This window comes from Delphinus delphis, chromosome 19 (assembly GCF_949987515.2).
Source record: "Delphinus delphis chromosome 19, mDelDel1.2, whole genome shotgun sequence".
NCBI lineage: Eukaryota > Metazoa > Chordata > Mammalia > Artiodactyla > Delphinidae > Delphinus > Delphinus delphis.
The window spans coordinates 44,671,426-44,696,239 of NC_082701.1; the positions used below are offsets into that span (position 1 = coordinate 44,671,426).

A 24,814-nucleotide genomic window follows, 5' to 3' on the forward strand; every position below is an offset into this window, starting at 1 on the left:
TGGTCACTTATTTATTTTTGATACAAATGTACATGACACACATCTTGACACTCAGCCCACCACCACCACCACACAGGTAGAGCCTGGCCCCCGGGGACAGAGGCGGGACGGGGAGAGGAGCTGGTGGGCGCTGCCATCTGCCTCTCAGCCTTCCCAGGCTGCAGCCCAGGCTCCAGGGACCCAGATACTGCAGGCACTGGCCTCTCAGAGGTTACAGGGAGGGGGCTCTCAGCTGAGTCAGGGACCCCGGGGAGCCAGCCCCAGGCTCAGGTGCTCAGTTCTCTGCCCCAACCAGCACAGTCCCCCTCCACAAGGGAGGGGAAGAGAGATGGAGCCAAGTGGTTTTCCTTTTACGTTCATAGTGAAAGGGTATGAGTGGGGGGAACAATGAGGGGAGGCAGAGGGCAGGACCCCAGCTGGTTACCCGGCAGTCCCTGGCCCCAGGATGGGGGGGGAGGGGCCAACGCCCAACACGGGTCCCGCTGCTCTGGTCCCCTCCCCCCCTCACAAAACTCCAGTCGGGCCAGGCCTCCGGAACGGCACTGCCGCCCCGCACACTCACACGCAGGCACGCAGGGACACTCAGTTACCACAACGTTAAAATTAAGGGGTGGGAGAGAGGAGAGAGAGAAAAAAGACTTTTCCAGTGTTTGTTTGCTGCTGGGGACCCCAGGAGCACAGGTTGGGGCCTGTGCCCTAGGCTGGGGCCGTTTGGCATTGAAGGAGAGCAGCAGGGGGCTGGTGGCTACAGGGTGGGGACATCCACAGGTATTATGTACAAGGGGGGATGCCCCCGCTCAGCCCCCAATAGGGCTGGACTGGCTCATGGGGGTGGGGTGCATGTAAGGGAACCACCCCATTTGGAGTGTCCCCACCCGACCCTTTGCTGAGGGTGCCCTAGAGGGCAAGGGGCTGGGAGTGACGCCTTGTAGGCCCCGGCACACTAGAGGGGGAGGGGATGCTATGTACAGGGAGAGGTGCATGGAATGTAGGGGACAGAAGCTCCTGCCACCTCACCTCCCCATCCTTGGGGGCTTGAGGGGGACGGGCACCAGGGCACCTGGCTGCCAGGTCAGAGTGGCAGCACTAAGGGCACTTGTGCCAGCGGCTCTGTTGGGGTGGGGAGTAGTGTCTGGAGTGGCCCAGCTCCCATGGCCAGTGAGGTCCCAGGGTGCGGGTGAGGGTGCAGGGAGAGTGGTCACTGCTTCTTCTCTCGGGTGGTGATGGTGACCAGCTGCTTGGCAGCCTTGGCGATGTCGTAGGCGCACTGGATCACCTGCTGAGTCAGCAGCTGGAAGTCCACAGGGGCGCCGGGCTCCGGGGGCACCGTCTTCCGGCACTCGCTCTGCAGCCGGTAGGCGCTGGCGTTGAGCAGCCGCAGGGAGCTGCGCACTGGCTCCAGGGCTGGCCTCTGGAGGGAGGGCAGAGGGAGTCGGGCCTTGGATTTCAAACCACGAGCCATGATATGGCCCAGTGTGTCCATGGCTCCACTCAGGTAGTTGTCAGATCCTCTACACCTGCCCCGCCCTGAGGCCCTGCCCCACCTGAGGTGCCGCCCAGTCCTGCTCCCCTCTCTGGCCCCTGTACCTTTGGGAAGAGAGAGGCCATCTCAGTCACAGCCAAGTGGATCTTTTCTGAGCACGGCACAAAGCTATGGGGGGAGGGGAGGGTAAATTAGGAGGGCTCTCAGGGAAGGTTCCCAGGGACAGTGGAACACTGGTCCCTCTCTTACCCTCTGCAACACCCCAGAAGTCCATACGAGCCTCCGCCCACCTCCATACCTGTCATGCTTGAATTCCTGGGCAGCCCGCAGTAATTCCTGAATGTTCTTGGTGACCTGCTCCGTCTTCAGGATGACATCCTCTGTGCTGGGAAGCCCAGGGTCGAGGTCTCCATCCAGGCTTTCCAACTCCGGGTGGAAGTCCTCTTCCTTGCCCAGCTCTAGAAACCTCTTCCCTTCCAGGCTGGGGTTAGAGAGGAGAGAGGGAGGCATTCCAGCCATGAGGCCGCTTGCCTACACCCTCACAGACGCTCAGGGGCCACTCACCCCCCCCTCCCCCGGGTGCCTCACCCCAGCAGCGGGTCCCCACTTTGCGTGTTCTCATAGTCACTGTCCGCTCCGCTACCATGGCGGGAAAGCTTGCTCTGGAGGGGTACAGGGAAGGGGTGGCAGGTAAGGTGCACGTTCACAGACCCCCCGCCCATCACCTCCCAAGCACACATCTCACTCAGCCCATCTCTCTGGCCCTGGGGATGCACATTACCGAGTGGCGGCTTCCTTCCTGGGAGCACGACAGCAGTGGGGAGGAGGGAGTGAAGGGCACAGCTGAGGCCGACACCCCCTTCCGGACCTGAAACCCAGGCAGGGCTGGAGTCAGTCTCTTCCTCCCCCCCCACCCACCTTGCGGCTTCCCTGCAGTGAGGCTGGGACCATGTGTGTCTAGTCATCCCTGTGCCCAGCGTCCAGCATAGAGCCTGGCACCTGCTGGCGCTCACAACCTATTTGTGGGAACGGACCCACCTCCCTCAGGCCCTGCTTACCCGGTAAAGGCCAGCAGGGACGTGCACTGAATAGATGGCGTCATCCTCCAGCTCCTGGGGGTGGCACAGTGGGCGTCATGGAGGGCCCTGCAGTGGTCCCAGCCCCGTCTCCACCCCCCACCCCGAGGCCCGTAGGCAGCTCACGGTGCTGTGGAAAGGCTGGAGCCGGGTGGTGAGTTCATCCCCAGGCGGGCCTCCAAAGGGCTTCAGGGCAGAGCCCGGTTCATACATGGAGAAGGCCTGGCGGTCTCTGCGGTGGGTGCTCCCGCCAGGCCCCATGGGCGCGTGCTCCGCTCGTTCGCTGGGGAGTGGGGCTGTGGGCACTGGCCCTGGCGGCTGCCGGATCTGCAAGTTCTCGGCCTGCAGCTTGTGGATCTGAGAGTGAGAGTGGTGTCAAGACACTCCGGATGGTCCAGGCAGCTCCACCACCTCCAGGAGGGGGTAACTCCTCCCCGCACTGGGGCCCTGGGAGGCCCCCATCCTCACCTCCCGCTGCAGCCTCCGGAGCTCATCACTCAAGCTGCTGTTGACTTTCATGAGCTGCTGCACCTTTGCCTCGGAGGCAGCCAGGGCCTTCTTGAGCTCCAGGTACTCCTGCAGCGTCACGGCCCCGTCCGACAGGTCTGAGGAGTCCATGCTCTGCAGAAGGAGATGTGAGCCGTCAGTCCCCTTGTCCCCGAGGCCCGAGCTACGAGAGGATGGAGCAGGGCCTTGGTGGAGGCGTGGGGAGGGGCAGCGCTCAGACCCGAGCACGGTTGTTCCGAGTGGCACCGGCGCTGCGCAGGGGCTCCTGGTCTGTGTCCTCGTCCGAGGCCACGCTGTCGTAGTCGTGCTGGTCGTCCAGGTCACTCTGGCTCCGCACAGACAGCTCGAGGTTGTCTGAGGGCACAGGCCTGTCACTCAGGGCTCACACGGCCCATCTACCATGCCACCCCCAGAAGGGAGCCATGAGAGAGAATATCCTGGAACAGTGCCCACCACCGCGCCCCCATCCACGCCCTTCCCACCTGTGGGGCTGCTCAGGCTCTTGCCCTGCTGTCTCCGCTTGGCCTCACTGAGAATGTCGATGATCAAGGTGGCAAACTCTCGGGCATTAAAGCGGGCCAACTTCTGTCGCCCCTGAGAGGCAGAAAGGGCCAGGCCGGTGTGAGAAAGCCCTTAGGGCTGACACACAGAGATGGGGACAAAGCAGCCAGGCCGTCCCACAGTTGACTTAACCACAGCTAAAACGTGCCAGACCAGCTCGCCGGGCCAGGGCAGGGGGTGGGGAATGACACAGATTCGGGGTGCCTAGGGGAGCTCTCAGGAAGAGGCTGGAACACCTCCCCAGGGGGCTGCTCACCAAATGCTCCAAAGAACAGCCTCCTCCCCATCCCCAAATCCCAGAGCCAGCGGGGCCAGGGAGAGGCCGCAGCCAGGAGTGGGGAAGACTCAGCCCAGACAGCAGCCTGCCAGGAAGGGCAGGACCCATAGAGCTGGTGACCCCAGGAGGGGAGATCATCGCCCCAGCCCCCCCCGCCCCCGGTCCAGCCCACTCACCTGATTCCGCGTGGCTGAGTATTCAGGGTTAACGGGCAGGAAGGGTACGGCACTGCGCTCTGTCACCAGGGTGCTGTGGTTTTGGGTTGCCAGCCACACTGGGGGGGAGGGGCAGGGAGCGGATGGTCCGCGGTGGCCAGGCCCACGGGGTGGAGGTGGGAAAGCGAGGAGCACAGCCTTCCGAGCTCCTCCCCATGCCCACCGAGTGTTGGTGTTCAAGAAAGGGGTGGTCTCCGGACAGGGGAAGTAAGGCTGGGTCAGGGAGAGGCCGGTTGGGGACTGACAAACAGAACAAGGCGACTCCCTCCCGCCAGCCCCTGCCAACCGGGAGTTTGGGCTGGAATCTGGCTGTGGCCAGGAAGAAGGGATGTAGGGGGCGGAGTGGGACTGGGGAGAGAGCCAAAGTGGGAGGCAGCCAGAGCAGAGGAGCCCCAGTCCAGGGCGCTGGGGGGAGGAGCAGGCTGGCCGCGTCCAGCTCAGCATGCTCTGCCTGCTGGGCTGGGCTCACAGCTGGCCGGGGCTTACGTGCAGGCCTGCCGGGCAGACCAGCCCCCGGTACCTCTTCCTAGTCCCAGTAAAAGGACCCCAAAGCCACACCAGGTCCCAGCCCCTCCCCAGCAGGCAGGCGCGCTGTCCCCTCTGCCCAAGACTTCGATCCCCTCCCGGCTCACCAGCGTCATTTTCTCTTCGATCCACCTCGTCATACACGTCCATGGCAAGTTCCTCAAAAAGCCGGTTGCTGAGCTGGAGGCGGAGACGGGGACCCAGGCTTTGTCAGATCAACTGGCCCCCCAGTGCCAAGCAAGCCAGCTCACCAGGATCTTAGAAGATGTCAAAAACGATTTGTGTGTCCCTTGTGCCGCCCAGCCCTCCCCCCAGTCTCAGAACTGGCAACTGGGGTAGGGGTCTGCCTGCCAAGCTCCGAGGTGGGAGAGGCAGAGGGAGACCAAAGCAGACTGGTTAGTGCCCAGGTAGCTAGAGATGCGCCTCGTGCCCTGGGAGCCTTAGGAGGGCAGAGCCAGGGTCAAAGGCGAGGGGTGCGGAGGTGGAGGACAGGCGACTGAGGAGACTAGAGTGAGGGGCAGGTCCAAGACTTAGAAGAGGGCACCAGGTCAGAGAAAGGGGGAGCCGTCGCAGGGACAGTCGTCGCAGGGACGGGGGCGGGTCAGAGATGGAGGGCAGCTCCAAGCCTTAGGGGCCCGAGGAGACTCACCGCCTGCAGCTTCTTCTTGGCAGCTTTGGCCAACTCGGACAGGTCTAGGCTGTGGACGAAGGAGGGAGACGGGATGGGGAAGAGGGGAGGGGCCAGATGTGAGCGGTGGCCAGGCCCCTGCCAGTGACCTCCCAAACATGCAGGGATCCCAGGGAGACGACACCCCAGGTGCTGCACACCAAACGCCTCCCTGCCCCACCAAACCTCCAGAGCCTGTCCCCGAGCAGGCACCATATACCTCTGAGACATGCACTTTTGCCGAGATCTAAGTCCAGAGGAAGGCAGCAAAGGGAAGAACAGGACAGAGGCAGCAATTACCCAGGAGCAGGGCAGCAAACGCCTTCCCACGTCAAGCTCAGACCCGTCGCCGTGCACACACCAGACCCAGAGTGTACCAAGCCCAACTCGTCTTCCCCCCAGCCCCTCCTCGGCCGGCTCGCTCTTCCTCTCAGTGATCCACCGCACCAGCGGCAGCTCCTGGGGGTCACCTGCAACCTCCCTCAGCCTCAAGCCCTAGCCAGGCTTTCCCCAGGTTCTGCCATTCCATCCTCCTGCCTGGTCTTTTGCAACATTTCTTCACCCATCTTCCCGCTTCCAGTCTTGCCCCTGCACCCCTTTATTCACCCAGAAGCCAAGGTATTTTTGACACATCTGGCTGCGCTGCCCCTCGCCTTAAGAACTTTTCAATAGTAACAGGTTATGTATGGCACACTTCAACAAAAAGCTCACTTAAAAATATGCTAGGGAATTCCCTGGCGGTCCAGTGGTTAGGACTCGGTGCTTTCACTGCCGGGGGCCCAGGTTGGGGAACTAAGATCCCGCAAGCCACGCGGTGCGGCCAAAAAAATAAACGAAATAAAAACGCTAAATGCTTTGCAGGCACTATCTTATTTAATCCTCTCAGAAGCCCAGAAAGAAAGTCACCCTTATTTCCAGGAGCAGTAACTAAGGCTCAGAGAGATTAAGGAGCCTGCCTGAAGCCACACAGCCAGTAAGCGGCAGAGCAGACTCCACACGACCGTGTTGGAACCTCTCTGCTCTTGGGGTGGTCTCAGCTCTTGTCGGGGCTCAGGACCGGCCACTCTCTTGCCCCGTCTCTCTTCCAGTCTTGCTCCTGGGATTCCCTGCCTCTCACATGCTTCAGCTACACAGTCTGCCTGTAGTTCCTGGCACAGCATTTCTGACGTCTATGCCTTTGCCTCTTTTGCTGCATTCCCCACAATGGACTACAACTGACTAGGGTGCCTCTCCTCTTGGCTGTGATCTCCTTAAGGGTAGGGATCACGCCTGAGTTACCTCTGGGTCCAGCGGCAAGAACAGCTGGCACTGGGAAGGTGGTCGGTTAACATTTCATTGAGAACACGTTTACAACACACACGCAAGCAGGCAGACACATCAGGCAAAATCAGACCAGAAAAGTAGCGGGGTGTCTTGGGGTCTCAGCAGAGAGAAGATCTGGGCGTTCAGGAATCCGAGGTGCCCAGGTCTGACCATCCCCATCTGGCCACACTGGCTTCTGGAGAGGGAGGGAGCCTCCTCTCCAGATCCAGGCCAGCAGGCACAGCTTGGCCATCGCGGGCAGCCACCAGGTGGCGCTAGCATCCATCTTGTGAGCTGGGTGAGCATCCCCCCACCCCACCCCCCACCCCCACCCCGAGCCTGAGCTCCTGGGGCCTCTTGGATAAGAGGCAGAAACACCTCTACTGGCCTTGGGCCCGCAGCCCCTGCCCAATTTTGGCCTGGCAGAATCCCAAAGTTAGTCAAACTCCCAGGGCCCACCACCTTTTCACTGAAGAGCAAAAATTTGTCTAAAGATTTTACAGTTGGGGTCAGTGCCACTGGGAACAGAACTCAGTGATCCGCTGCTCCTAGGGGGTCTGTTTCTGGTACTCAAACCCCATGTGCTTGACAGCCACGGGGGTTAGGCTGTGCTGGCCGTGTGCTGAGTCAACATCTCTTACCTGCCTTGGGGCCCAGCATTAGGGAGTGAGGACTGGACTGCGATATGCTTGTGCCTCCAGCCCCGAAGGGGAATGGGGGTGGGGGTCCCAGGCCCCTAAAGCTGAAGAGTTGGGGGGTGGGGGCGGCTCTGGGGGTCTGGCACCCACAGGGCATCCAGGCCGCCTCTGGGAAGGGGTGTCAGGTGGGCACTCACCTGTCTGCCATCTGTGGGATGATGTAATGCCCATTCCTGTGATCTGAATAAAAATAAAAATGCCAAGTCACTGGTGCTGGGTGGCCTTAGCAGCTGGGAGCCCACCTCACTGCCACGAGCAGGGCTTGGCACCCAGAAGCGACAGGGGAAGGGAGGAGGGCAGGCCACCCCCAAGAGCCCTGGGAACTGGCTGGAAGTTATGCCCACCCCCACTCCCTACCCCAACACGCTGCAGCCCAGAGCCTGCAGCAATTTCACAGGAGCCAGTTGCCTAGCAACGCTGTTCCCCAGCCGGCTTTGTCACCATGGCACCTGCTGCTGGGGTGTGTCTGGGTCCCACCTGCCTGGCCCAGCCGAGCCTGCCCCACACACTGCTCACCCGGCTTGCGTCCACAGAGGTAGAAGGCCAACCGGTCAGTGAGCTCATACTGGCACTCGACTAGCCTTTCCGCCAGCTCATGGTGCCCCGCCTGCCTGTGGGGAGGGGGCATGGCTCAGCCCTACAGCCGCAGCCCGCTCCCCACACCCACCTGAGCCTCACCCTTCAGCGGACCCTCACCTGGCATAGTCAATGGGTGTGCGGCCGTTAACATCAGGGGAGCCAGGGTCAGCCCCGTACACTACGAGAAGCTCGGCCTGCAGCGTCTGCCCTGCCTTGGCAGCCACATGCAGCGGTGTGGTGCCCTTCTCTGGGTGGAAGAAGTTGGCCTGGGCACCCAGGGACAGCAGGCGCAGACACGTCTCCAGGTTTCCCGTCCGCACGCTCGAGTGGAGTTGCTGTGAGGAGCAGAGTGTGCCACAAACGGGTGTGGGGGGGGCCCCTCCCACCTCCAGCGGCCCCTGGTCCAGGCCCGCCTGGGACTCCTACCAGCTCCAAGGGGCCCAGCTGAAGTTAGGTTGTCGAGGAGACAGAGGGCTTCCCACTAGGAGTTCATGCCAATTAATCACAGCTGCAGTCGGTCACCACCTACCACAGCTGTTAACTCTGTGGTAGATGCTATTTCTTTCCCATTTTACAGATAAGGAAACCGAGGCTCTGGGAGGCTCAGAAACTGCCCAGAGTTTTCTGCCTTTCGGGCGGCAGCTGAAGAATTTTAGCCTCGTGTGTCCACTTGGGAGCGGAGGGGCCTTATTCACACGCGGCCTGACCACGCAATCTCGTCCCTCCACCGTGCCCACCATGCTTGCCTGACCTGGCTGCCTTGGGGGCCTAGGGCGCAGTGGTGATGGCACTGTGGGTGAGGAGAGGAGAGGCCCAGCCCTCCGCTGTGGGGCCCCGCAAACCTTGCTGAGGTCCTTGGCGGTGACTCCGTCGTCGTCCCGGCAGGGCAGCTTGTGCACAAAAGCCAGCATCTGGTACTTGGCTCTGATGAACTCTGACTTGATGGGGCTGCATGGAGCACGCAGGAGGAAATGGGGAGCAGAGCGGGAGAGGCCAGTTGCCCAGCGACCTCCCAGGCTCCTGCCCCTGAGCGCACAACCTCAGCCACCACCCCTCGAGCCCGACTCACTGGACTTTGTCTTGGGGGTTGGCTTTGCGCCGGCCGCTCTGCACCTGCGCGGGGTCCAGCAGGGAATGCTCCCAGATGGAGTTGGCCCCGTTGCTGGCGAGTGTGTGCACCATCTGTAGGGAAGAGGTACCAGAGTGAGAATGCCCACTGCGCGCTGGGGAACACCTCCGAGCACCAGGCTGGACACAGTACTAAAAGGCCTACTGTGTGCCTGGCACCGCTGCACCCCTACCCAGTCAGGCCATCCCAGCCAAGGATGCGGGTCCTGCTTAGCACTTCGGGTGACATGGTGGGCACACCAAGGCTCTGAGACGTTAAACTCAACACCACATGGCCGAGCTACTAGGTGGCAGAGCTGGGGTGAGAGCCCAGGTCTGTGTGACTCCGGTCCTGGAAGCCTCCTCTCCGTGTGGGCCGGCGCCCGGGTGGAGAGGGTCAGGATTGGGTTCTGCCCTGGGTGGGTGCTGCCCCCGGAAGCTGCGGGATCCAGACAGCTGTGTATGTGGGTGCGGGGGGGAAACGTGCCAGTGCTCAGCACACGCTACGGGGAAGGAAGCACGGCCCAGCACAGCCCGTACCTGCAGCAGAGTGGGGGGCCAGGCGCTGTGGCGAAGGTGCTTGACGATGGAGATGTGGCGTCCCAGGCTCCGGTGCACACTGCAGCACTCGTCACACACCAGCACACCCCTGCTGATGGAGGCCCAGCCGGGGTCTGCCGGGGTGGGGGGAAGGGTCAGCCACAGCCAGACACGGGCGAGGCCTCCTGAACACCGCCCTGGGCCTGCACGACGCTTAGAACTCCACGTACATTTGCTCTCAGTCCCCCAAGGCTCTGGGAGCTGGACCAGCGATGAGGACGCTGAGCTCTGGAGGTGGGAGGGACTCCCATCAGAGCCAAGCCCTTTCCTACAGGTCTTTGCCCCTCTGGGGAGGTGTGGTCCCCAGGGCCTACTCAGTGGGCAAAGCTTCCTGTCCTGCAGCCACTGCGACCAGTTCCACAGCCTTTCCCCAGGGAACAAGGCTGCCACCCTAGCCCTGCCCCAGGGAGGCAGAAGTCCCCAAGGACTGCACGCCACACATCTCTAGGCACTCCTGTGTCCAGATCAGTGCCACATTTCTCCTACACTCAGGCTTCTTTTAGAACCACTAGCTCACCTGCCTGACCCATCACAACCCTCTGAGGGCTCCCGCCTCTGTCCTCATCCTGGCAGGTAAGAGCCCCTTTCATGACCGAGTCTCCTGACACCACCAGTGATGGGGTGAGCTGGAGCCCCTCTTAAGGGGGATGGAGAGAGCAAAGGAACTGACACTGACTGAGTACCCACTGTGTACCAGTTGGGTGCCGTAAGTACGGTACCTCTAATGACTGTCAGGCAAGGTGGGAAATGCTACCCCTGCTTTACCAATGAGGAAGCAGTGTCTCAGAGAGGTAAGGGTGCTTATTCAAAGCCACACAGCTAAGCTAATGAGTGGGATTGCTGGGATGTGAACCCAGGCATTTAGACGCTGGAGACCATGCCATGTCCACACCAGCTGCTGTTGCAGCCCCAAGTGGGCGAGGGCCATGGGAGCCACTCTCCACTCCTTGGGGAGAAGTGAACTTTAGAAGCAAGAAGGGGGACCAGAGCAGGATGGGAACTCCTGGGGTCCTTCTCCAGGGCAGGGGAGATGCCACCCATCCCAGGCCCCTTGGGAGAGGGGGAGGAGACAGCTGCATACAGCTCAGGCTGCAGAAAGGTCACGGGGGAGAAAGCAGCCATTGTGTGCCACTGGAGAGTGGGGGCAGGGAGCCTCTCTCGCAGGACACTGTGCTCTGCCCAGGCCCCCGGCCTGTCTCACGAAGCCCCGTCCTGGCGGGGGGTGAGGGGGTGGGGACTGGCTCTCTGCCTCGCCCCTAGTGCTCATGTTGTCCAGAGCGGCCCCCACCAGGGGAGGGGACAGGCTTGGGGTAATGAGAGCCTCTCCAACCAGAAGGCAATTCTCATACCCTTCCCTGCAAGGACTTCTACCAGTGTTCGCCAGAGAACTGTGAGGAAACTGAGTCAGGATACAGCCTGAGCTCTGCCGTGGTGAGTGTCCCCTCCATGGCATGGAAACAGGAGGTGAAAGGAGGAGGGCTCAGTTCTTTGGGTCTGGACTTCTTTAGGGATCCCCCCAACACAGGGCAGAGGGATGCAGGAGGTACCGGCCATACACCTTCCTCGGAGGCTGAGGGGCCCACGAGGAAAGGACCCGCCATCTGTGCCAAGAGGGGGAGCCCTAGAGCAAACTTTAGTGTTGGCTTTACCCAAACGGTGAGGCCCCCCCAGGCATGTAAAGCTCCTTTCCCCCCCACCCCCAAACACCACTGGGTCAGGGGTCTGCCTGCCAGCCCCCTCCGCCAGCCCAGGCAGGAAGCTGGAAATGACGCAGCCTGAATTCCTCTTGTTGAAATGGTGGGGTTTCCTGTCAGGAGGGAGCCGCCCAGGCCAGGATCATAAATGGGCAGCTCTAAGGCCTCCACCCCAAGCCCGTGGCCCTACCGAAGAAGCCAGACCTGGGAAGGGCGGCCAGATATCCAGGGCCAGACCAGACATGGTGAGCCCCTGAATGAGGCAGTGACCAGGATCTGGGGAAAGGGGTCCAAGGCTCTGCTCGGCACTCCCCCAGCCTGGGGGAGGGGTTCTCCCTCTCTTCCACGGTGACCTGAAATAGGAAGGGTGGGCAGGGGACACTGTCCTGGTCTGGGGCACACTGGTGCCAGCTCAGTTCTGGATGACACAGATGGGTCACCTTACTACCTACTCCCTATGTCCAAGGGGCCTGGGCCTACCCAAGCAGGAGCCCCCAAGGCCCACCTAGGCCAGTTCCTAAGCCAAAGGGCCAGGAAGGGTTTCTGAGAGTCAAATGGCTATTGTAATTTAAGGTTAAGGGACTCTTGCCCCCAAATAGGCTTCCAGAACCAAACTCAGGGCAGAAGGGTAGGGGGCAGAAGGATTAGGGGATGTGGTCTCCTCCTCAGTACCCTGCCAACCTTCCCCCTGGGCTTCTGCCTCAGTCGTGGGGTGGGGGGGCGTCTGGTACGTGTGAGCAAGTGGCAGGAGGGGTCCTGGGATAATGTTCACCAGCACCAACCCCATGGAGGCCTCTATTAAGGTGAATACATGTCACCACCCAAAGCCACTGGTGACCTCCAGGGCCCGGAGCCAGCCTCTTCTTATCTAGGGACCAGATCCTCACTAGACAAGAAGGAGAAGCCCACCATCTTGAAAGCAGGCAAGAGTAATCCATGGGGATAGAGGTCAGAATGGCGGTTGCCTCTGGGGGGCGTTGACACAAGAAAGCCCTATAAGGTGATAGGAATGCTCTACCTCTTGATCGGAGCTGTGGTTACACAAGTATATACACAGGTAAAAACTTATCAGGCTGAACAATAAGATAAAGGCACTTTGCTGTACATAAGTTATACCTCAGTAAAAGAGGAAGCCCATCGCTCACCCCACCCCATAATCTACATTATGAAGACAAATGAGCCTGCAGGTTCCCAAATGTCCCTAGCTGGTGGCCAGCCTTGCTCACTCCAGGTGCCTGCAGGATGGGCATCTTGAAGTCTTCACGCCTGTGCCTGGGGCTGCCAAAGTGGGAAGGCTGCCTGAAGGCCTGTGGTGTGAGGCGCAGGCCCCTGACAGAGAAGCCAGGACTGTGCGGCAGGGTGAGTGGAGGGGCAGGAAAACATTCTCCAGGGTTCCCCGACCCCTGGCCCTCTCCTGGATTCCCAAGGCAGGCAGGGACACAGACGGTGCCTAATGAGGTGGCACCAGCTGCCAGAGCAGCCAGGCTATGCCCAGCCGTCTCACAGCATACTCACACTTGTCCCGTGTGCCCAGGCCTGTGAGCAGAGGGAGGACAGGGCCCTTCTGGGTCAGGCTGCATCTTACCTTTCACCTCCATGACCCTGCAAATTAACCAACCACAAAAAGGCCACGACCCCATTCCTAGGGCTGGGACTGCAGGGCTCCTATCACAATGAGAAGCCTACGACTTTGGGTAGGAAGCATACACCAAGGAGGTGGCTCTGGGCCTGGGCTCCAAACTGCTGGTTTCCCTCAAGCCTCTTACCTGGGCTGCTACAGGTCCCAAACTGAAAATGCCACGCCATGCATCATAGGGTCGGGGTGTGGGGTAGCCCCAAAGAGTCAGCTGGGGTCCTGAGAAGCATCCAGACACTTGAAGAATGCCTGCGATGTGCCAGACACCATGCTAGGTGCCGGGGTGGGGGGATGAGCAAGACTTCATCAGCACCCTGCACGCCCCACCATCCTGACCTCACCACCTGCCTCTTCCTGATCTGTATTCTGGATCAGGGGAAAAGGAGATTCCAGGGGGACACAAATGGCTCTGTGGGATGAGGACTGGGGGTGGGAGCTGGGCACCCCAACACAACAGATACACACCACTCCTGCCCATGCCCACTGGACATCCAGAGGCTTCCAGCCAAACAGTCAAATGCAGCAGAGAAAGGATAACTGCCTTGCTAATGCTGCCCAGTGTCCCCCTGGCCCAGAATCAGGACCACAGACTTGGAGGTGGAACAGTCCTCAAAAACCATTTCTACTCCAACTTCTTTGCCTCAGAGTTGAGGAAACTGAGACCCAGAGTGAGGAAAGTCTTGCCATGAGTCACAGAGTAATCTGGAAACAAAGACAACACCAAAATCCAGGCTTCCCTGATAAAGTGTTTACTAAGCAACCCCCTCCCAGTCCTACCTGCCCTCCCCCACTGCTACGTCTGCCCAGCAGAGGTGCAGAACAGCCTCGGACAGACAGACAGAAGGCAAGCTCTCCTCCCAGCCCGTCCATCCCCAGACCTGCCTGCAGCTGGGGTAAGGAGAGAGTTTCTAACTAATCAGGGGTAGGGACACCCCTTCTCTCCTCCCTCGCCCCCCCCCCCAGATAGTTTCTTCAAGGCCCTCTAGACCATGACATGCCCTGAGAGGAGGCCTCAGGGTCAAAACCACCCAGATCACCGTGCCTCTGCCAGGCACCCACAGTTCCCTGTTGGGGTCCTGGTCCTGTCCAAAGGGTGGCTGCAAGTTACGGGCCCACAAAACAGCACCCCACACTCTCACACTTATTTTGTGCCCAGAGGTTCACAGACAACCCCACCCTCCCCCAAGCCTGCCCAGAGGTCTCCCAGGGAGATGGCGCCTTTTCTAAAAAGAAGCCGGTCAAGGGCCAGGGCTTTCCTTTCCCCAGGCCAGCTGCTGAGCCCCATCACTGGCAGTGTCCTCCCACATCAGAATGGAGCAGCCTCTCTGGGTCACTGATCCTCACTTCCTCAGTAGGTCGGGGGGGGTGGTTTACATCAGCCTGGACCTGACTCTGCTGGGAAGGAGAAGGGAAACACCATGGTAAATATAGCCAAGAAGCAGGCCAGGAAGCCAGGTGGATCCCAGGAATCTAGGCACCCCTCGGCACTGCTCCCTACCCATTTCTGGCCAGACTGGGCTAGGGGATGGGGAGGGGTCTGTGCCCAGGCTGGGGTAACGCCAAACCCACCTTCCAAGTAGGCCTTACTGGAACCCAGTAAAAGCTGTCTCGTTGCTCCCAGTCACCAGGCCTGGGGACGCCTCGGGGGAAGATGCCCAGGCTCGTGGTGGCCCTGAACACCAGGCCCTGCGAGGAGCCTTGGAACCCGGGACAGGGAGTCCTAGGAGTAGCCACCCCGTCATCTGCTCCCGAGGAAACAGTATCCAGGCCCCCCTGGCCCATCCGCCCAGCTCTCTGCCCCTTGCCCTCCGCCACCCCAGCGGGCGCGCAGACCATGCGAGCAGCAGGTGCAAGACGCGGGGGTGGCACTGAGATGACACAAAACCACACTCGCCCCCACCTCCTAAACCCGGCCGGCCTCTGCCACAGCCCTCCTGCCACCCCAGGCTGGCGCTTCCGTTTGGATACCGAGATGGAAGGGGGGGCAGCCAGCTGCCCTCCTCCCTCATACTGAGGGGTGGGAGGCGGCGCCGGTAATGTCCTTCCTCGCCGGTCCACGGACGCGAGGAAACAGCGGCCCCCCAGGCCTCCCTCCCGCCAAGGACGCGGCTCCGCAGTGGCCCGGGCGGGGGCCGAGACCGGAGGCCGGAGGCCGCAGCCCCCGGCCCGGCCCCGCCCCGCCCTCCGGCCCCGCAAAGCGCTCCCGCCAGGCCCCGGCGCCCGCCCGGCGGTGCCTCGGTGAGCGGTCCCGCCCCCGGCCCGGCCCCGCTTACCCGGGGCACTGCAGTCCGCACACACCTCCGCTCGCGGCCCCTTCCGGGACATCCTCAGCGGCGACGCGGCCGCAGCCCTCTGGGCCAGCGTGGGGGGCGCGGGCGGCGGGCCCGGGCGGCGACGGCCCCTGCAGCCCGGCCCAGCTCCGGCAAGGCCTCGGCTAGGCTCCGCGAGCCCGGCCAACTGTCCGCCCCCGAGGCTGGCCCGGAACCCGCCGTGCCCGCCCGCCCGCTCGCCCTCGGGCGCCCTCCGCCCCGCACCGCCCCGCGCCGCCCCGCGCAGCCCCTCCGCCGCTCGCCGCTCTCTCTCTCTCCGCCCCCTGCGCGGCTCCCGGCCGCTCCTGCAGGAAGCGGCGCAGGCCCGTCCCACCGGGGGAGGGGCAGACTGCACACCCGCCCCGCCGCCAGGCCCTGCCTGCCGCGCCTCCAGGAGAAAGGAAGCCGAGAGCGCGGGCGGGAGGGGGCGGGGGCGCTTAAAGGGGCCACGGCCGCCGCAAGGCCAGAGCCGGCAGTGCCTCCTACGGCCCAGGCCTCGGCTCCGGCGCACCCCTGTCCCCAGACGGTGTGAGTTTGCCTCACAGCCCCATCCCCTTCATTTTCGGGGACAGTGACCCCTGGGGATCAGAGAAGAGAGTAAGGAGCTGGAGGCCCGGGCTCCCCTTCCTCATCAAGGGGCTGTGGTTCAGGGTACCCGCTGTGGTTCAGGGTACCTGTCTCTGTTTGGGGTGAGTTGTGCATCCTGGTCCCCCATGAGTCCGCCTGTGTGTCCAGGTGTATGTGTGGTCACACTCTTGCTGACTACGCACACCGCCAGCAATATGGACGCCCAGGTGCCAGAGGTCATGTATCCCCTGCCACCGGGCTAAAAAGACATTTATCCCTCCTCCATGCTTTCATCCAGAGAGGAAAGAATCTGGGCAATTTTTTTTGAAGACCTCCTGAGGAGTGACCACTGTGCCTGTGTGCAGTAATATCCACTTCGCATCGGTCTTGTATATATCAACGGTGTTTCTGAGCCACCAGGGGTGTGTGTGTCCAGGGCGTGTGCATATAACATACAGGGACCTTTTTTGTGGTGGCCTTTCTTCCTGGACTTCACACTGAGACTCATTGGAGGTGGGCGGGAGTGGACAGGGAGAGAAGGCGCAGGCCGCACGTGGGTGCACCCCTGGACTGAGCATGCTCCCCCATACACGTGTGCCCCACGTGCACCCAACCCCCATCCCTGCAGCAGCAAAAGGCCAGAGCTCTGTGAGGAGAGGGCAGGGGTGCCCAGGCCCAGGCCCAAGGGCCAGGTCAGTGGTGACACGATTAAGGGACGGTTCCCCAGATTAGGGGAGGGTTCCCCATCGGCATGTAGTCCTGCTGTGCAACAAGGGAGCAGGAGGGGAGTCCTTGGGCAGGGGTGCAGGAGTTGGTTGATTTTATCCCAGCGGTGCCAGAGCAGCAGTGACTTGTGGGTGGCAGGCTGCTTCCCTGGGGGAGACAAGTAATGTTCATGAGTCACACCACCCGAAATATATGCAAAGCTGCCTCCATCGCCTTTCGCTGCAGCCCAGATTGACAAGTTTGTTTGAGATTGCGATCCACGAGGTATATTTATAATCGCACCTTAGAAAAAAATCTTCTTGCAGGCACCCCCTCCCCCCATAGCCAGCAGCTCCTCTGGCAGGGTTTCTGCGAGCTAAGATACCTCGCGGGGGGGGGGGGGGGGGGCGGGGGAGGGAGAACACCACCTGCCGCCCTGTGCTGCACTCCACCGAGGAGTCTGTCCATGGGCTTGGTGGCCCCATCCCTGGCGATGGGAGGAGCGGCCTGTCCGCTCTTCCTGGGCGCACAGCCCACGAGCTGTGGCCGCCCGTTCACCCCCGATCGACCCCCAGCTATGGAATTTCATTTATTAGAAGTCGAGGCGGCTGCTGCCAACCCCATTGCTTGGCTGTCTTTGTTTCTCTGCTGTGTGGGCGCGTCTCGAGCACGTGGCAGCTGGAGCGCGCAGGCCGGAGGAAAAGCGACCTGAGTTTAGAGTCCAGGGCCGCTTGGCAAAAAGAGAAACTCCGGCTGCCCAGAGGATAGCACCCCCCCCCCCCGCCCGCCCAATCCAGGCTGAGCTCCCCGCGTCCTTAAGCCCCAAGCCTTTTCAGGGGAGGAAGGATAAGTCACCCCGTTCCCCCCACCCCGCTAGCCCCATCTCCTGGTTGGCCCTGGGACTACCTGGGAGTGGCCGAAGCAGGGCTCCACTCTCCAAACTTTGTTCCCGAAGCCCCCAGCCCCGCCACAGACGAGCTTCTGGGTCTGGGGCTAGGGATAAAAGGGTTTCAGAATTTCCCTTTGGAGACTTTGCCACCTCAGGAAGCAGGACAGTTAAAGACAGATCACAAAAAGACTCTAAAAACAATTTAATGAGGAAATGTACAGGCATTCTCCCGGCCACTCCTAGCCGTCCCTTCTCCGCTCCAGCCTCCTCCCCAACTCTGGCAGCAGCCACGACACTCTGCTGACCCCTCGTGGTGGAGGTGGGCAGCGGTCTCCGGCTGCGGGAGACGCCAGCTGGCTCCTCCCAGCCTGGAGAAAGGGGCGAGGCTGTCCACTCCTCCCTCATCCTTTCCCGCCGGGGCCTGGCACTGCAGGGTGTGGAGGAGGAAGGACCGAAGACCACACAAAGAAACCTGAGAGAGGCTCGGAGAGTTTGCAAACTTTTGCTAGCACCTCTCACAAAAATGCTTCCTGGATTGTTCTAAGTAGGGCTGGTATGGAATCCCTTATTCCTGTCTTGTTATAAGGTGGGCTCAAGAAGGCTCTGTGCCTGGTCCCGCCACCTGTCCCAGTCCGCCTGGTTGGGGGAGGGATGCGCCATTTCCAGGGCAGTCACTATCCTTAGCTCACCCGAGGAGGTAGTATTTAGTGTCACATTTTAGAGGTGAGTGGTCCGAGAAACCAGGAAATTTAAGCAATCTGCTTAAGGTCAGGCAGATAGTAAGGAGGAATTCAAACTCAGGTTCTCTCAGACACCCCAATCCCTATCCACTCCAGGTCCTACCAGCCCTTGCAATAGGCTGTCCCAGAGGGCAATTCCACTTTTATCACGGCATCTGCAGGCACCCTTCTGGAAAGACTTCTCTGCCCTAGGGTTATTCAGGAAGGAGTTAGTCTCTGGAATCAGTCACTTCCTCTCCAGAGGGGACCACATGGGGTGGAGGTGGGGAGCTGCCACCTGCTGCTGTCTCTGCCCAGCCCCACTCAGGTCCTTGCAGAGGACAGAGTATGGGGAGAGGGGTCTGTTCTCCCAGCCTTAATAGACATTCTCTTTCTAACGTCAAATGTGGAGGATGGAGTTGAATTTTGAAAGAAGGCAGGGAAGACTTCTACGCAATATTTCAGGTGCCAGATTCCTGGTTGCTCCAGTGACCCTTACTAACGCCCCGCACCTTTCTCAGGATTCCTTCCATCAGTCACTCTTTTCTTGGAATCTGGATCCTGCTCACGTTCCACTAGGACCCAAACTCAATCCTGAAGGCCACACCTTCCCGCGACCCCTAAGGCTTGAGCAAGGCCTTGTAACCCCCTCCTTCCCCAGCAAAAGGCAAGATGCCAGCGGGTGGCGGTGCGCCCCAGTCCAACTGGCGTCAGGACACTGCCTCCGTTCCGGCCAGGCCTGACTCCCTCCCCACTCTCTCAGTGAATCAGGGGGCCACTGCGGGACCTTCTCCGGTCACTCGCCACCCCCAGTTCCACGAGGCGGACTACAAGCCCCATGATGCCGCGGGGCCGAGTTATAACAAGCACTGCCCAGGGCACCCACGTCCCCCTCCTCTCTCCCCCGCATCCCCGCATCCCTAGCCGATCGCTCGGGCTGAGGGCCGGGCTATGCAGCTGCGGGCGCGCGTCCCTGCGGCGGCGGTGGCGGCGTCCCTGGGGCCCTCGCCCCGTGCGCCCCCGCGCCCGCTGCGGGCGCCTGCTCCCTCGGCCGAGCAGCGTCTTTGTACGCGGGGGTGTGGGAGGCGAGGCGCGAGTCCGCGCCGCGCCGCCGAGTGCCCGCGCCCTCTCCGGGCGGGTGGGGGCCTCTCCGCGCAGCCCGCCGCCTCGCGAGGACGCCCGCGGCCCGCGCCGCCCGCACCGTTCCGGGCGCGCCACCCCCGCCCGCCGGCGCCGCTAGCACATGCCCGAGCCGCAGCCCTGCGAGCAAGCAGCGCTGGCCCCCCGCCCCGCGGCTCCGGGCCCTGGCTCTGGCGCGGTCCCTCCTCCCGGGCCGGGCGCCGCGGCCCCGGCATGAGGAGCGGGCGATGATCCCCGCCAACGCCTCCGCCAGGAAGGGGCCCGAGGGCAAGTACCCGCTGCACTACCTCGTGTGGCACAACCGCCACCGCGAGCTGGAGAAAGAGGTCCGCGCCGGCCAGGTAAGAGCGCCGTCGGGGCGCCGCGAGGACCCCATGGCCGGGCACGCCCGCCCGGCTTGGGGAGGGGGCGCGGCGCGGGCTGTCCCGCCCCCCTGGCGAGTTTGCAGCGCTTCTTTGTTCGCAGCCGCCGCTTTTGTGCTGTTGACCCGGAGAGGGTGATGGGAGCGGCCCCCGCCCGCTTCCCTCCGGCCCGGACTGGCGGCCCACACGTGCTCCGGACCCTCCCAGATTGGGGTAGGGGACGCCGTGCCCCTCCTCCGCGGGGGCAGTGAGGGCTGCGGGGAGGGGCTGTCGGCTCCATCTGTGTTCCACGCGGTAGCAGAGTCCGCCCCACTCAGCTCGGCAGCAACACCTCCCGCGTGAGTGTGCGGAGGTGGGCAAGGCCTGCGTAGGGAGGGGGTCACGGGTCAAAGATCAAAGAGGCTGTGACACTCCCAGACATTCCAGCCCCACCCAGTGCCCTCTACCCTCACGATGAGCGCTTATCTGTTTGCTCAGACTGGGCAGAGCCCCTGGATCCCTCAGACCCGGCTCAGGAATGGGGAGTAAAGAGAGAGACCCTCTTGGCTTTAGCCCTGTAGGGCCTTGTCCAGGTGCTGAAAGGCGCTCTCCTGCCCTCTGGTGCTGGGGCCTGGCTTCTAGGCGCTGAGGCAGCGAGGGGCCCTTTGGACTCTGGCAGGATTCGAGGGTTTGCACACAGAGCAGGCTACCAGGTTCCTCTAGTCAGTGAGAATGGGTGGGTCAGCCAGCTTTGGCTGGGCGGTGGCCTCCAAGAAGATAAGGTAAGGGATGGGGTCTCCTGGCCGTTCTTTAGGACCAGGGCAGGCAGGCAGGCAGGCACAGGTCACAAGTAGTTCCCAACTCCGCCGTTGGCCTTCAGGCACAGGTAGGCACTGGTGGCATGGACGACTAACCCTCCAGGGTGGGGAGGCAGGAGCGAGGGCTGGGCCCAGCCTGCCCTGGTTTGTCTCCAGTTGAGGCCTGCAGACTTGGCCTAGATCTGAGATCCTGGGGCCCTGGGCTGGGAGTGGTTTGCTAAGGCGTTGTCCCTTTGGGAATATGCCTTTTGAGGGCCACTTCCTGAGTCACAGGAAGTTCAGTTTGAGGAGCTGTCTGCTTCCCAAGGGAAGAGTGAGGTGGAGAGCAGGACATCCCCAGATGGTGAGCAAAGTGAGGGTCAGAGTGTGTCTCTGAATTCCACCACTGAGCCCTCAGACCAGTGCAGCACCCAGCTCTGCACAGCAGTCCCAGGAAGTGTTGGGGTGACCTGAGCCTCCATCTCTGGTCGGGGTGTCCACTTCCATTCTACCTCTGCTTTCACAAGGATGCTCCAGGTTGCTCCTCAAACCACATCTCTGTTTATCCATCATAAAGGAAGTGGTTTGCAGCCACTGGTAACAGAAGCGAGGTCAGAGTGGTGGATCCTGCGGGACAGAGATGAACAAACCAGGCAGAGCCCATGCCCTCCAGGAAACCCCGTTCTGGTGAAGCAAGTGTGAACAGGGAAGTACAGTGTGATGTGCAGGGTGCTAAAACAGTCCAGCCTCTTCTGGCTCATTCTCTGCTTTCCTCCCCTTGAGGGCAAGAGAAGACAAGCCTCTGATAGAGGTTACAGCTGGAGGGATTTAAGTATGATCTGAGAGGAACTTCCCAATGGGATGGTTGATGGTTGGTCGAAGAATTGTTAGGAAGAAGGCTAGTGGCTGAATGTCCGGATCACCTCAGTCACACTCCCTTGCCCAAGGGGTGGGTGGTCCTTTTCTTGCAGAGATTGGAGAGAGGCAGAATGCCTTAGAAGAAAAGGCTTTTTCACCCAGGCCTCTCTGATTGACAGTCCTCAGGTCAGCAGTCATCTTCCTGGGGTGAGGCTGCATGGGGAGCACTGGAACCCGCTGCAGGTAGGGGTGGTCTGGACCACTGAGTGTGTTCCTCTTTGCTCCCCTCAGGCTGCCACAGAAACCAGGGACCAGGTTCACCCCATCCCCACCCACTCATCCCCTCACCCTGGTGAGTTTTTGTCTTCCTGAAACGGATACTGCCTGCCCTGATCCAGGCCAGGGGGAATATAGGGCATTGGTTGAGATTAAACCCTTCTTCAACCATAAAGGAGTCAGGGGTGCCAAGAAGGGGAATGCCAGTCAGTCTGGGTGGGAGAGCCCCCTGGCTGTATTTCGACTCCAGGACTGACCCAGAGTGATGCTTGCATCCAGATGTGCACTGCTCAGTCCCCAGGGCCTCAGACTCCCAGGGAGAACTGAGGATGCCCACCCCAGCCATTTCCTGCAGTGATGGGTCTGGGGGCAGCCACTTAACAGGCATCTGACCCCAGGCATCTCATCTGGGGGTCCCTGATCTCTGGTCCTTCTGGCACCCACTGTCACAGAAAACAGCTGGGTTTTCCTCAAAAACACAGCAGCTGGGTTTCCCTGGTCTTCACTTGTCATAGCTGCCTCTTCTTCACTCCAAGAAAGCCCTGCAGAAGCCCTCCCGTGGGCAGGCTTGGCAATGCTGGCCAAGGAGGAGGGGGATGGCACGGCAGGCTTCTGAGCAGGTTCATGGGGCCTGGAAGCAGGGAGTGGCAGGGAGATGGGAGGTGCTCAGCGGGTGTTTTTTGGTGAAGGGAAGAGTCCATGATCACCCCTAGCCAATGCCCAGCAATACAATGGTTGCTGGGTGCCCTGCTTCCTGCCACACACCTGCTCTGCCAGGTTGGGAGGGGGCAGGGGGTTGTAGGGTAGTGGATGTGCCAGTTCCCCCTTGGCTGGCACGAGGCCTGAGGTCCAGACAGCTGGGCATGGCCTTGGTTTTGGAGTCACGCGTCCCTGGTGTTCCCTGGGGGTGGGAGGTGGAGGTTAGACTGAATAGCTCCCTGTGGGAGGGCCAAGGAGAGCAGGATTCTTCCCAGGCAACAGGCACTCTGGAGGAGGCTGGACTGTGGTCCTAGAGAAACATTTTCTTTCTTCTGGCGGCTGCCTCCACCATGGTCCTCCTTCCTGCTTTCCCTGGTTCATCCTTCTGACCTAGAGGCAGGTGAGATGGGATCGTGGGGCCCCCGGATACTCAGACAGAGGCTGCCTCACCCTAAGTACCTGTTGTGCCAGGAGCGCCTGTGATCCCTTCTCCTCGCAAAGTAGGCAGTCCTGGGCTGTCACCACAGCTGATGAGTCGGGAAGCTCAGGAGAGGGAGCCACAAACCCTAGAAACCAAATATCCATGTGTCTGGGATGAGGGGGAGGGGCTGTGTGGGGCAGGATGGAGGGCGTGGGCGGAGGGGCAGGTGGAGGGGGTGGGCAGAGGGGCGGGTGGAGGGGGCAGGGCGGAGGGGCGGGTGGAGGGCATGGGCGGAGGGGGAGTCAGCAGGTGCCACCCCCACTGGCCCGACTCCACTTGGGGAAGCATCTTGCCTCCCTCCCCCCGTTGAGTGAGCTCAGGCCTGCCTGGTGGGAGAGCAGAGGAGCAGAGGCCATACCAGACTCTGGCTGTCTTCCCTGGGGCTGGGGGATGGAGCGGGGCAAGGAAGGGAGCCGCAGGCTGAGCAGGCAAGGGGCCCCAGGCTCTGGGCCCCTCACCTTGCTTCTCCAGCACCTGTGTTTAGTCTGTACCTTTGGAATGTTCTTATAAGATTTCACCTACCAAAAGGACTCTGCTAATGCTAAACAACTTTGAAAAATACCCTGCTAGCCCATGTGGGTTCAAGGAGTGTGCATGTGCAAATGTGCTGGCAAATACGTGTGTTACATGAGTAGAGGCCCCTGGGCACACATGTGCTTGTACACTTAGGGGTGCACATGTACAGTGAGTGTGGAGGCAGGAGTAAGAGTGTGTGTCCTTATGGTACGAGTGTGTGTGTGCATGCAGGTGTGTGTGTGCAGGCAGGTGCCTGAGTGGAAGCAGGGAGACTCTGCTCAGGGAGCCCCAGCTCCTAAGCTCGAAAGACCCCTGCTTTGGGCTCCAGCTGAGGCCCGCTGGGGTGCAGAGTTTCCGCTCTCTTGGTGGGGAGGGCTGGCTATTGGGTTTCCTGGGAAACCTTTTCATTCCAGCAATTAAATAGCAGGCCTCTGCCGAGGAAGTTAATGAATTCTCCCGCCTGGGCCCCCAGCAAGGTGCTTCTGCCACTGCAGGCCCGGCTTGGGACGGGAGGGGGAAACTCCTCTGGGGCTCGGCTGACAGTACGCAGGGCTGATGTCGGCCCCGGAAGACAGTGGTGTCTTGGGGACCCTGGGGAGTCGGGAGAGCTCCTGTGGAGTGTGGATAGGGAGGGCACCCCTGCCTGGCAGGCAGTGCCAGCCTCTCTGTGGAGCCTGGAGCTGGGTCACCTGAGGGGGAAGGAGGCAGGTGGCATCTGGAGCCCTGGGACCGGGCCCTGCTGGCTCCCTGGGGCCTTGTTAGCGGCAGCAGCATCTGGGGCGGGGCCGGTGGGAGGCATGGGTGGCTGGGCTGCGGCCCCATGGGAAGGCCTCTTCCTGACACCCCCCATGACCCAGCCAGCTCAGGGTCTATGGATCCTGCATCACTCCCACCCCAGGACTCAGGACCCCACCCAGGTCGGACCCTGAGGGGCCCAGCTCAACCAGTAAGAGGCTCTCCTCCCCTCTGGGGAGCTCATGTAGAGCAGCAGCAGGGGGGCCGCTCACAGGGGCCACGCACAGTTTTGGGGTTTTTTTGAGGCTCCCAGTATATTTAGAAATGAAGAAATGCCAACACAGGGTTATACAAATTATATAAACCTGAATTATTTTAAATGTCTTATTTTTGACGAAGGAGTTCCCACTCATGTTTAAAATATGTAACTGTTGCTAGAAGGTAGCAGTCCTCACTACTTTCCCACTCCTCCCAGAGGCAACCACTTTGAACTCTTTAGGCTGTTCTGGTATTTGCCTCCATGATTATAAGCAATATACCTCTACAAGTATTTACCGGTTAATCAATTTTACACTTTACTGCCTTGCCTTCCTTCCCCATGTCCCTTAAAAAGTCATCTATGCATTTGTTTAATAAGCATTTATCAAGCACCAGTTATGTGCCAGAGGCTGTCCAGAGACTGGGGATGTAGCCCTGAACAAGACAGACAGTCCCTCTGTGGGGCTCACAGTCTAGGAGAGGGAGACAATGAAAAAATAAATAAGCACTTCAATGTTGGGAAAGAACTAGAGCAGGATAGGGGACAATAGATAGATAGATAGCAACTGACATTTGAGATGGGTTGTCAGGACCAGC

The 24,814-nt window shown here is 61.0% G+C and overlaps 2 protein-coding genes across 8 annotated transcripts in view; one reads left to right on the plus strand and one right to left on the minus strand.

The window, feature by feature from the left end:
• On the minus strand, nt 1-19,561 carry GIT1 (GIT ArfGAP 1). 4 transcript variants are annotated; one of them, XM_059997049.2, is made up of 21 exons: nt 19,544-19,561; nt 9,538-9,671; nt 8,960-9,072; nt 8,733-8,838; nt 8,008-8,225; nt 7,828-7,922; nt 7,449-7,491; nt 5,532-5,558; nt 5,294-5,342; nt 4,752-4,824; nt 4,081-4,178; nt 3,549-3,660; nt 3,287-3,420; nt 3,028-3,180; nt 2,686-2,916; nt 2,542-2,595; nt 2,265-2,351; nt 2,072-2,145; nt 1,782-1,964; nt 1,588-1,651; nt 1-1,411 (listed from the first exon to the last, which is right to left on the minus strand). In XM_059997049.2, exons 3-21 carry the CDS (start codon nt 9,070-9,072, stop codon nt 1,199-1,201), a joined length of 2,127 nt encoding a protein of 708 aa, XP_059853032.1. In that variant the 5' UTR covers nt 9,538-9,671; nt 19,544-19,561; the 3' UTR covers nt 1-1,198. The 4 variants fall into 4 exon arrangements, with proteins under 4 accessions (XP_059853032.1, XP_059853031.1, XP_059853030.1 ...); XM_059997048.1 differs by lacking the exon at nt 19,544-19,561 and adding an exon at nt 15,201-15,477; XM_059997047.1 differs by lacking the exon at nt 19,544-19,561 and adding an exon at nt 15,201-15,477 and having other exon boundaries at nt 5,294-5,558.
• The window catches only part of ANKRD13B (ankyrin repeat domain 13B), a 17,386-nt gene continuing 11,638 nt past the window's right edge, over nt 19,067-24,814 (plus strand). For 2 of the 4 annotated variants that reach the window (XM_059997050.1, XM_059997053.1), the window contains exon 1: nt 19,067-19,597. In XM_059997050.1, the coding sequence (XP_059853033.1) occupies nt 19,484-19,597 (114 nt within the window). In that variant the 5' untranslated portion in view covers nt 19,067-19,483. Of the gene's footprint in view, nt 19,598-19,721; nt 19,832-21,586; nt 21,605-24,814 lie in introns of those variants that run through there. The other 2 variants (XM_059997052.1, XM_059997054.1) reach the window with 2 other exon arrangements.

What these genes read in the sequence shown, in the direction of transcription:
- GIT1 (XM_059997047.1), bottom strand. Translation starts at nt 15,252, where the DNA reads ATGTCCCGGAAGGGGCCGCGAGCGGAGGTGTGTGCGGACTGCAGTGCC. An exon ending in ATCCCACAGATGGCAGACAG is followed by an intron (nt 5,559 to 7,448) that starts GTGAGTGCCCAC and finishes CTCTGGACTTAG; the next exon opens with ATCTCGGCAAAAGTGCATGT. An exon ending in CCAAGAAGAAGCTGCAGGCG is followed by an intron (nt 4,825 to 5,293) that starts GTGAGTCTCCTC and finishes CTCCGCCTCCAG; the next exon opens with CTCAGCAACCGGCTTTTTGA.